Source organism: Macrotis lagotis, chromosome X (assembly GCF_037893015.1).
Source record: "Macrotis lagotis isolate mMagLag1 chromosome X, bilby.v1.9.chrom.fasta, whole genome shotgun sequence".
Taxonomy (NCBI): Eukaryota; Metazoa; Chordata; class Mammalia; order Peramelemorphia; family Peramelidae; genus Macrotis; species Macrotis lagotis.
The window spans coordinates 571,497,202-571,510,043 of record NC_133666.1 but is presented as its reverse complement, the minus strand read 5'-3'; the positions used below and the strand labels follow the sequence as shown (position 1 = coordinate 571,510,043).

The window sequence follows — 12,842 nt, the reverse complement described above, 5'->3', positions numbered from 1 at the left end:
TCTTTGCAGCATTTTTAGTTACTTCTCCTAAAAACTGTTTTCTATGGATTTTTTTATAATATGACTCTCTCTTAATTTTCTTCCTATCTCCTTTACCTCTCATTCTGATATTTTTGCTTTGTTTTACTTTTTTTTTTCCTTTAAAACAACATCTATATCCCATTCCATGAATTTGTTTAACTAAGGGCTCTACCCTTAACTTTCCCCCCATTTCTCTCTATATTGGCTCACTAGGGGAATCTCACTATTGGTTCAAATAATTGGTTCAGTTATTTAGTTAGTTAATATCTATTTGCAAATGACTCCAAAATCTACATTTCCAAAACTAATGAAAACTCATCATATTTTTCCTGAGTTCTCACTCTTTATTACCAAATCCTTGTAAGATATCTCTCTTTAATGTCCCAAAGAGATTTAAAATTCATCATGTCCAAAACAGAAGTCATTATCTTAGCCCTCTCTTCAGCTACCTTTCTTCCTTGCTTCACTCTTATCTTTAAGGACCTTATGCTTTTTGATTTATACCATCTGAATCATTTTTTGCTTCACTCTAACTCACATATGTCCAATCAATTGCCAAGTTTTCTTAATTCTCTCCACATATCTGGCATGTGTCTCTTCTCTTTATTCACAAGTTGTTACTCCATTTTAGGGCCTTGTCACCTGTCTCTGAAAATGTTGTACTTGGATCCAAATTGTACTCTCTGCCCTCCAGTACCTCCCTTTTTTTTAAAATCTATCAGCACCACAGTGACAAAATTGATATTTTTAAAGCACAAATGTGACTATGTAACTCTCCCACACTAAGAGATTCAGTGGTTCCTTATACTCTCTAGAATACAATGCAAATTCTAAACAGAAGAGACCTTTGAAGCCCATCACAATATATCTCCAACTCATCATTTCAGACTTATTTCATATTACTTCCACTTTTTTTATTCTGGATTCCAGTCGGATTGGCCTACTTGCTATTCCCCATACCCAGCAGTGTTTTGCATATATACAACTATTTATTGAATGAATAACTGCTATTGAAAGAGAACAGATGGATGTCATTTTTTTTCTTATTACCTGGCACCCAAGAGATGCCAGCAGGTAATGAAGAAGGGAAGGTATGAAAATGAATAGCAAAGAGAGAGATGAGGAGGAAGAAGCAAATTGTGTTAGGAGATGATGGTTATGTTGGAAACATATAAATTTGATTTAGTTTTTTCCTCCTCCTTAGAAAATGACCACTGGGATTTCTGCCAGTTCAGTAGAAAGGGCATATGCTGCCATGTGTCATTCAGCACTGGCAAACAGACACCTGCATTTGCGTGGGTGAATCAATAATTATGAAGGACTTTGGAATTGAAAAATGCTGAATGAATGCAAGTGTCATATTTATTCAATGAGCAGTGATAGTGTTTACATTTATAGCAGACTTGTGAACAAATACAAACAACATAATAAATATGAATTCAAGGCTATGGGACCTGTATTAATTGGAAGAAAAGGGAATGAAAATATGCACAACAGTTAATATCTTTGTGCTCTTGTGTGTCACTCCATACTGCGACCAGTGATTTGGGTTGAAAATAACATGACTATTTTCTGAAATCAATGTATAAGAAGCATCCAGCATCATTGCATCCAGCAATGATGATGATCATGTTTGTCCTTCTTTCTCAAAGAAGTCAATGGGCATCAGGGGAGGTGATACCTTAACAAGCACATAAATTGGATTTGAGTGAGGGGAGGGCTCACTTTCTCCTCTAGAGTCTCTGGGTCCAGTGGCCAGAAATGAATTAGGATGAATGCAAATGGCCCTGGATGTGAGGCTGTCAGAGTTAAGTGATTTGCCCAAGGTTACACAGCCAGTAAGTGTCATGTTTCTGAGACTGGATTTGAACTCCTGTTCTCCTGACTTCAAGACCAGTGCTCTATTCACTATGCCACCTAGCTTCCAGCACAATCAACATGTATATAGTGACTCTTTTTAATTTTAGCATCTTTCTAATTGATTTCTTGATGGATTTTAATATATATATATTGAATTTATGTAATATATTCAAATAAATTTTGTGTATATATATATATATACATATATATTTACAAATATATTTATATACAGATATGATGATTAAATGGAGAGAAATACATCAGTATATATATTCCTGTCATTTCTCAGGTGCAAGTTGTTAGTTTTGCTACAGAACATAACTGGGATTCTCTGGATTTTTATGATGGTGGTGACAACAATGCTCCAAGACTTGGAAGTTATTCAGGTAAATTAAATTGGCAGAATATAAAGGCAATTCATGAAAATCCCAATATCTTAACAGAACTGATCTCCTTTCTTCCCTCTTCATCTACCTCTCTCACTCCTTCCTATTCCTTTTCCTCTTTTCATTTCTGCCTATAAAATTAACCTATGAGGAACAAAAGTGAAAATATTTTGATCTCAGCTCAAACCTTGTCTTCCATAAACTAATAATGGCATGGTGATTTGAATTTAGTTTTATAATGACTTATTTTAATAAAGTTAGAGATTTAACTGTTCTTTCCTTTAATCTGAGAAATGATCTTCCAAAAGTTTTCATCATTCATAAAATTGATTGTCATTCAAATTTGGTTCTCAGTTATTCAAAGTGTAGAAGACATATTCAAAAATCCAAAAGTAATCCAAGTCTCATGTCTTACCATTGGCTTTACCTTTCTCTCTCTCTTGTTGACTGAAAAAAAAATGTGAAACTTGATTTCCTTTGCCTCTCTCTGCTTTTACTTACTCTCTAGGTCAAAAACCTTAAAGGGATTAGTTTCATCCTCCATTGGAAATGTTGAAACACCACAAAATGCTGGAGGGTGGGGTGGGAGGGGGACTTAAGGTAGGTGGGGAGGAAGGGGCAGAAAGGGCAGAAGACTTAGATAATCTAAACATCTCAATTTTAATTTTTTGAATATTTGAATGTATGTACATCTTGCCATTGTGTGGTAACCTCATCTGTCATTTAATTTCAGGAACTACAATTCCACATCTTCTGAACAGTACATCTAACAATTTGTACCTAAACTTTCAGTCAGATATTAGTGTATCAGCTGCTGGATTTCATCTTGAATACACAGGTAAAATAAATGTTCCTGTGTTTTAGAATCTTAAAAATCTTTGTTACAATGATGTTTTATATTAACATGACCAATTGAGAATCACTAATAAAATATGTGAGATGTCATTTAACCTGCATACTTTAGGATTATGACATGTCCTTATGATTTAATAAAAACCAGTAAATTCCTATCAATTTTCATAAAAATTGTTTTGACATTGTAGAGATATTCTAGAGCAAAAGTTGATTTTTTAAATGAGATATAAAAATAATTTTAAGTTGATATCCTTTTTTAACTTATAAATTAGAAGAGTATTTGTATACACATATTTGTATATGCTTAGATACTATTTCAATATAATTGTTTTCCTTTGTAATCTATGCATTTTTGAATTAATTGATTTATGGAATTATTAAGTGGAGAAAACACACCCAGTTCTTGGAGTACTTACTGAGTAAAGACAGTAATTTTTCAACAGGGAATGAAGTTTCAGTCATATTTTCACAGAGGGTAAGCAGCAAATGACACAGAAAGCCTGGAAACAAATGGCACTGGATAGGGGAATAGTACAGGGGCAAATGACAAGAGGATGAGGATGAAGTAGTAGACAAAGGGAGGCAGGCAGCATGTAGAAGAGAATGGAGAGAGGATGGGACACATTAATATAATGGTGAATTAGAACTGGAGGTACTCAACAGCTTGAACCCTGATAGAGACAGAGGATTGGGATTTTATTTTTATAAGGATTAGGGGGTATAAGAGAACAGATTAACTATTTTTTGCTGAATTTGAAGGTTAATTCATTATCACCCATCCACATCATCTCAAAGTTATAAGGAACATTTGGTGATCCACTACTCTCACTGAGAATGTTTGAATCTTAACTGAAATCATAAGACCAAAGGTCTTATAAACACATAAAACTATACAATATTATATAATGGTACAATATTACATAATGGTTTTAGAACAAAAGTAATATATTTAATTAAATGTTTCTAAAATATATCCAATACACAACACAATATAGGTAGAGAGTAATATGGTCTTATGAAGAAAAGATAACTTTTGATTAAGGAAATCAGTAAAAACTTCTTTGAGTAGGTAGCTCTTAAGATGAAAGTTGACAAATTGGCAGGACCTCAGGTCAAAGATTTGGGGTATACTTTCCTGCTTTGGTAAGTAGTTGTGAGCAAAGGGACAATGATGAGAAAGTGTTATATTTGCAGTAGGGTCAGTGTGGTATGTGGAATAAGTTTTATGTCAAGTATACAGATTTAAATCTTGATTATCAATCTTACTGACTGTGTGACCATGAGTAACTAAGACCATGAGTCTCAATTATCTTATCTCTAAAATGTATATGATTGTAATACAGTATTTATCACATAGGGTTTTTGTAAGGCTTAATGAAATCAGGTATACAAGGAGATTTGCAAATAAAGTTTTATTAAAATGTCAGATATTATTATGATAAAGGATGACAGGAAATCAGATTTGGCCCTAATTTATCATATGGGGAAAAGAGCGAGTTAAGTCTAGAAATAGAAAACGTGTTTTCTAAAATAATAACTGAGATGCATCTGATTTTAATAGCAACCATACTATTAAATATTTCAAATTCCAATCAGAAATCAAATTAATACTTACATCAACATATATGCAGAATATGTTCAAGATACAATAGGATTTGCCCCTAAAATGTATGTATATAAATATACACAAGTTTATCCATATGTTTGTGTATGCATATACATATATACATACATATATGTGTATATTTATATATACATGCATACATATACATGTCTCTTGCAATAAGGGAGTATAACTGTCCATATAAGGATACGCCATAGGCCAGCCAACCCACTATGCATTTTTTAACTGGTTGCTGTGCTTGCCCTCCTCTGGATCCTTTCTTTCCCCTCCTACCCTCTTTTCAGTTACCTTATATGTATTGTCTTCCCCCAATAGATTGTAAGGTCTTTAAAGGACAGGAGCTATCTCTTTTCTTTCATATTTGGTCTCATAGTACCTTTTACCTCTCAGAATAGAGTCTGGCCAATGGTAGACACTAAAGAAATGTTTACTGATTTATTGAATGACTCCTCTATGCTAGCTCTACGCATGACTGAGTCAGATTTTCCTTCCTCCTTAATCTAGGACCTTTCCCCAATTCCCCCTGCCCCACCCCGGAGACCCACACAAATACATATTTCCTTTCTGGGTTCCTAAGAGTCTGTTTCCTTCTTTGGACTTCTAAGTTATTTTCTTCCTTGAACTTCTTTACTTTCCTTCTGGTAATGAAAGAAAGATATGATAGAGAAAATCTAGTCCACTCTTCATTTTCCAGATTAGGAACCTGAAGCTCAGAGACTTTTATCCTTCTTCCTTCTTTTCAAGATCATACATATAATAAATAAAAGACAAAATTTGAACTTAGGTCTTCTAACTCCAAATGTAACTATATATGCATGTATTTTTGTAAGTTTTTGTCCTCATATCTTTCTGTCTTTGTATGTATCTTTATAGGTATGTATGGGTATTATTTTGTGGTGTATTATGTGTGAATTGTGTTTGTGTGCATGTGGATGTGAATATAGTTATATGTCTATGTCTACTTATATGTTCATGTGCCTGCACATGTATATCTATCCACACACATATTTGTATATGCTTAGATACTATTTCAATATAATTGTTTTCCTTTGTAATCTATGCATTTTTTAATTAATTGATTTATGGAATTATTAAGTGGAGAAAATACACCCAGTTCTTGGAGTACTTACTGAGTAAAGATAGTAATTTTTCAACAGGGAATGATGCTTCAGTCATATTTTCACAGAGGGTAAGCAGCAAATGACACAGAAAGCCTGGAAACAAATGGCACTGGATAGGGGAATAGTACAGGAGCAAATGACAAGGGGATGAGGATGAAGTAGTAGACAAAGGGAGGCAGGCAGCATGTAGAAGAGAATGGAGAGAGGATGGGACACATTAATATAATGGTGAATTAGAACTGGAGGTACTCAACAGCTTGAACCCTGATAGAGACAGAGGATTGGGGTTTTATTTTTATAAGGATTAGGGGGTATAAGAGAACAGATTAACTATTTTTTGCTGAATTTGAAGGTTAATTCATTAACACCCATCCACATCATCTCAAAGTTATAAGGAACATTTGGTGATCCACTACTCTCACTGAGAATGTTTGAATCCTAACTGAAATCATAAGCCCAAAGGTTCTGACAGCAGGCTCTAACCGGTTTCCCCTGATTTTAGAACATCATTTCAGGATGTGATTTTTAAAGGAATATATGATACAATCTGGAAAGTAACCATTTTGCTTCTTTGGGCTAAGGGTAGTTTTTAAGGATTTTTTTGCAATATTACTTCCTGTTATTGTTACTTTATATTGGCTACTCATGACTTTCTGTACTAACTGGAAAAAGAGGGTGATCAGGGGAACCAGAATAATATACAATTTTAACACAATTTTATTGTATTATATATGTGTCCAAACATAAGGGGTTAATAGACTTTACTAGTCTGCCAAAAGAGCCTATGACAGATAAAAGGTTCTGAACCCACCCTTGCTCTGTATTTGGATCTATAACGACATTGAATCTGATCCTTACCCTGTCCCTTTCTTCTTGGTTGACTTTGTTCAAGAAAAATCCTAATCAGATTGTAGCAATGATTTTCCAGCTACTGTTCTAAATTGACATTAGCTATTTTGGCCTCCAGATTATGAGACTAAGCTTTTATTGCATTCTCAAAGATTCTGTTTGTTCTCATGTATCCATAGCATGAGACTCACTCTCAGAATGAAGAACAGTTTCAGTTGTATTTCTGTTACCCTATTGTGACCCACTCCTTCATTCACTTAACTGTCCCATGAAAACAAGGTGTTTGTCCCTTTTATTATGCTCATGTGTCTAACCATTTCATTGTTCTCAATATGCTGCATATAGTTACATAGTATAAGCCCTTTGATCCACCCATATCACAGCAAAATAACTGTAAAAACCTCCAGATGAAGGAAAAAAACAAAAAATCTATAGAATCTGAATGAACACTTTAAAAATTTGCTATGTAAATTTTCCTTCCTATCCCAATTTTTTCTTTTTCCTTAGTTCTAATTCCTTATACAGAAAATGACTAATAAGTTAGAAGCAAATGTACAGTACAGTATTCACTAGACTGTTCACTTCTTGGGAGGGGTCAAAAGGGAGCATGGAAGAAAATTGTGTAACATAAATATTTATGTGGATGAATGTTGAAAAACTTTCAAAACATGTAATTGGCAAAATTAAAAATGTCAATAAGAAATAAAAACAGTATGTACATATAACTCACTGTGATGCCATAAGATTAAAAATAGAGATATGGAAAGTAATGAACCTGGGCTTTTAATGGTACAGGATAGAGATATCAAACACTAATCCACCAGACACATGTCCTTTAACCCTCCCAAATGTGGCCTAAATCAGATTAAAATGTAATTGGGAAATATTTATTGAATAAACAAAAATTGAATAAAGCAGAGATACTATTAATAAGTATTTTTTAAGTCAATAAATGGATGACAGGGCTCCTTATCATTTAATGACACTCATTTCATTGTTTGATATTTGTATTAGGGAGTTCCCCAGGGGAGAAATACTCTCTTTAAATGTAGACTGGCACTTTTCTACACCTTAGAATCTTAGAGAGTTGTCTAGAAACATGAGAGGTTAAATGATTTGCCCCATATCATTAGCAGAGCTCAAACACAGGTCTTTTGCCTCCATTACTGGTTCTCTACCTATGACATATGTCAAATACTTTTTCTTAAGGATCAAATGAGATACTATGTGAAAAATGCTTTGTAAGATTTAAAGAACTGTGTAAATGTTTTTGTTATTATTATTATTATCTATAGGGCCTATGACCTCAGACTGCTTTCATTTATCTACTTAGAGAATAATTAATTCTCTTTAGAGAACTTATTGCCAGAGAAATACCCATTACATAAAATAAGTGCATCTAGAATAAGAAATTAGGAAGGAAGATCCCACAATTTAGGAAGGAAGATCCCACAAGTTATGAACACAATGGATCAATGGAGTGTCAGAGAAAACAAAACAAAAAAAAATTGATGAAAAATCAGAAAACTATGTTTTCTGTGAAATCTTAGATGTGTTTCAACCTCTGAACTTGTTTCCTTATCTGTATATGGAAGATGCTGTACTAAAGGTTCAGAAATGTCACTTCCACATCAAAAAAATGTAATTCAGTGTGAGCAAAATAGCATCAAATGGATCCTTCAACTTTATAGACCAGATAGACCATGGAGAGACAACTCATATTCATTATCACCTATTTCACAATAGTGTGAAATACATATTTAAGAAATGTTACTTATGGTTTTTGATATTTTTCTCAGGTTCTGTTTAAAGAATCTCAATATTTTTGATGTAAAACAACAAAGTTAAGTTAGACAGAATATATAATGTGCTTTTCAAACTTAGATTTAACTTTATTTCTCAAAGTCCATTTGGTTACAATGTGTTTAGAACCACATTCAATTACTTTCTTCAATAATATTTGAACACTTGAATAAGTGGATTCTACTTACCTTGTGAAGCATTTGCTGGGAAAAATTTTTGATTTCCTTCTCTCAAGTTTAATGTAAATTGCACTAAATAAGTTTCTGAGGTAATATCAATATTAAAACAAAAAAGAATATGGTGAAGAATATATTTTGATACATAGATTTAAATATATAAACATTTCAATTTGGAGAGGAATTATTTTTTCTCATTATGGATTGACAAAGACAGCATTTTTAGAGATTTTATATAGTGGCCACAAGAACAGTTTCATCCACATTATCCAATTCTTGTGTTTCACTAAATGTGTGCTATAAATGCAAATTAAATTCAGGAAAAATGGAAATTTCTATGACTTAGCAGAGTCCCTATGGTATTTGTTCTACTTTTGAGGCTATGTGAAGCCAGTGATATCACCAGGAAACCTTATTCAGAGAAAGAGGAAGGCTGGAAAAAGAAGTTGTTTGCTTTTTTGTTTGTTAAGGAAATGACAGTATATATGAAGCCAAGTGGGAAAGTACCAAATAAATTATTATATTTATATAGGACTTTAAGGTTTTCTAAGTACTTAATAGATGTGATCTCATTTGAAACTCATTATTAGCCCTGTTCTAAGACAATAAAACTGAGATTGAGATCAAGTGACTTGCTCAAGGCTACACAGACAATAATTTGAACCCAAACCTTCCTGATTTCAGCTATTCTAGGCAGAAAAGAGAAAGGAGAAAAAGAAAAAAAAAATGATTTATATTTATATTTATAGTTTCATTAAATAGTTTTGTCAGAAATATTTTTCAAGACTACAAATCTAATACTAGTCAAAATAATAAGCATCAATGTATATATCTTCATTACTCCCTCTAAGAATCTGTAGAAAGAAAGTTGATCTAGAAAGTTTAAAAGCTGGTAAGCAACTGCAAGATGTTTAAATTAAATTCATAGCTAGTTCTATTCTTGGTCTTAATGGAAAAAATAATAAAACAAGCCACCATAGAATTGTTTGCTGCTTTTCTAATAACATAATGGAAAGTATAATTAAGATTGTTCTTGCTAATATATGTGGGATGAATCATACATTCCACATAACAGCAGTGGTTTGGAAAATTGTGATTAGTACAATCAAAAAAGCTAATTCCTTGAACTTTGTCCTAGTGAGTGCATTCTTCTCAAAATCTCTGGAGAATAACACTACCCTCTACATAAGCTGAGTGGATTTAATTTTTTTTTTTTCACAAATTAACTTCTTTTTCTGTGGAATGGATGTCTTTAACCAAACTTTAAATTAATGATTCCTTAAAACAGTATAGAAAGAGCTATATATATATATATATATATATATATATATATTTATATATATATATATATTATTATATAATATATATAATAATATATATATATAGCTAGATATAGATATAGATAGATAGATATATCTATATGTACATGTATTTATCTATGCATCTGTCCATCAATAGAAGAAGCATTACTTTTTAGTGACCAAGGATATAAGAAGAATAGAAATTTAAGGACAGGATCTAGGTTTTCAGTGTTATATAGAATTTTTAGATCAAGTAATTACTTTTATCAGTCAGGTTGGCATTTTCTTTTCAAATTGATGATGTTTGTCCTTTGTTCTTGAAGAAGACTGTGGCATCAGAGAGGTGATACTATAACAAGTAAATGAATTGAATTTAAGTGAGGAAGTGCTTTGCTTAGTCATCAGCCTCACTTTCTCCTCTGAAGCCATTTGAGTCCAATGACCGGATATGAATCAAGATAACTGGAGGTAGGGGAAGCTAGGTGGTACAGTGGATAGAACACCAGCCCTGGAGTCAGGAGTACCTGAGTTCAAATCCTGCCTCAGACATTTAATAATTGCCTAGCTGTGTGACCTTGGGCAAGCCACTTAACCCCACTGCCTTGCAAAAGCTTAAAAAAAAATAACTGGAGGTGACCCTGGGTACGCAGCAATCAGGGTTAAAGTGACTTGAAGGTCACATAAGTGTCAAGTGTCTGATTTGAACTCAGGTCCTCTTGACTCCAGGTCCAGTGATCTTTTCAAAATTTTAATTTCAAATTCTTTTCAAATTATAGTCTTGTAGAGTTGTGTAGATCAGTGCTATCAAACCCAAGTAACAATCAGGGGCCACCTTGGGCAAGACAGCTCTGCTCAATTTCCACATCTATAAAATGAACTGGGTAATGAAATGGCAAAGCTCTGCAATATATTTGCCAATAAAATTCCAAATGAAGTCACGAAGAGTAGGACACAACTGAAAAATGAGAGAATAACAATAAAAATCCACATATAACTATCCTATAGACTATATATTGACTTACTAAATATTGTCTTACTATATTTTTACTTATTTTGCCAAGTATTTCCCATCTATTTTTAACCTGGTTTCATGAAACTGTTTTCAAATAGTGATCAGTATTTGATACCTCTAATCTAGATTTCTGAGAAACCAATGGATTTGTCCAAAGTCACACAAAGGTAGGATTGTAAACAAGGTCTTTAGTTTTCATTTATTTAACACTTAATCATTTGTAAAGCATTTTTGCATGCACTATTTTTAACTTTACTGTTAGGTATTTTTGTTATTTTTCAGTCATATCTGACTTTTCGTGACCTCAAATGGGGTGTTCTGGCAAAGATACTGGAGTGGTTCATCATTTCCTTCGCTAAGTCACTTTACAGAGGAGAAAACTGAGGCAGACAGGTTTAAGTGACTTGCCATACAATCAGTTAGTATCTGAAGCTTGATTTAAACTCAGGAAGATGAGTATTCCTGACTCTAAGTTCAGCACTCTTATCCACTGAGTCACCTAGCTACCCCCTATTAATTTGATTTTATAGTTGAGGAAAGAGAGACTCAGAGTCATAATAACAGTAGCATCAGAAGATTCATCTTAAATAACAATTAAAGCTATGGGATTGGATAACATTTCAAAAAAGTGTATTCTTTTGATTATCAGACTAAGCAAATTAAGGAAAAATTTTGAAAAATAAAGCCATCAAAATATAAATGCAGTCTAAAACACACATACACACACACACACACACACACACACACACAGACAAATAGATGCATATATAAGTCCCTTCCTTCTATTACACAAGATGAGAGGAATGTTTCATCATCATTTTTTAAAGGAAAGAGGAAAGGAATAAGCATTTATATAATGTCTAGTATGATACAGCCTCAATGTTAAGCTCTTTTTATAAATGTTCTTTAATTTGATCTTCAGAATAACCCTAGGAGATATTATTATTATTATTATTGTCCCCATTTTAAAGTTGAGTAAGTTGAAACAAACAGAGGTGAAGCAACTTCTCTTGACTCAAAAAGTTAATAAGTATCTAAATTCTGATTGGAACTTATGTTTTTCTGACACCAAGCTGAGCACTCCATGCACCACAACACTAGCTTCCTTTTAGCTTTCTGGTTTATCATTTTTTGATCAAAGTCTAGATGCTATCCAAAGAGAAAATATAGAAGAGAAAAGCTCCTAAGGGAGTCATTAATCATGAAAAATTATATTTAAGAAAAGGAGGAATATGAGAAAACAGCACAGAAGTTAAAGTTGTAATAAAGAATTTACAGACTGAACAATGGAAATAACTGGATTTTTAGTGAAAGAAATGTCATTCAAGTTCTTGCTCTTCTATAAGTCATATGAAACTTTTGGAAATAAAATTTCTTCTCTTCAATTTTATTACTTGCAAAAGGGGGAGGCATATTATATGGTCCTTGAGTTGTCTTTGTGTTCTCAATATCTAAATCTATGATCCTTTGATCCTAACATTTTTAAGAGCTATGTGAAGTATTATATTAAGAAACATGAAGGGGAGATAGAAGCAAAATAACATCAAAATAATCCTCACCATTCTAGCAGAAGATAGCATTAACAATCTTTACAATTTTAGAAACATTTAAAATATGAAGTTTACTTTATTTTCATATAATATGAGTTGACTTTCATTCTAATGTAGGAATAACTTTTTTATTAAAAATTTACAGAGATCATAAAAGATAACCATCTACTCTGAGAGATGGACATTTAGGTAAGGCTCATTTTGGCCACCATGAGTTCTCTTTATCTTACTTCCCTTAGAAATAATTTTCATAATTTTTAATGGCACAATTAATATTTATTGAT

The 12,842-nt window shown here is 32.7% G+C and overlaps 1 protein-coding gene across 1 annotated transcript in view; it reads left to right on the top strand.

Moving 5' to 3' along the window:
• The window catches only part of CSMD3 (CUB and Sushi multiple domains 3), a 639,662-nt gene that overhangs the window by 355,941 nt on the left and 270,879 nt on the right, over positions 1-12,842 (top strand). The window contains exons 23-24 of the mRNA XM_074202120.1: positions 2,171-2,267; positions 3,001-3,105. Coding sequence (XP_074058221.1) covers positions 2,171-2,267; positions 3,001-3,105 — 202 coding nt within the window. The remainder of the gene's footprint in view (positions 1-2,170; positions 2,268-3,000; positions 3,106-12,842) is intronic.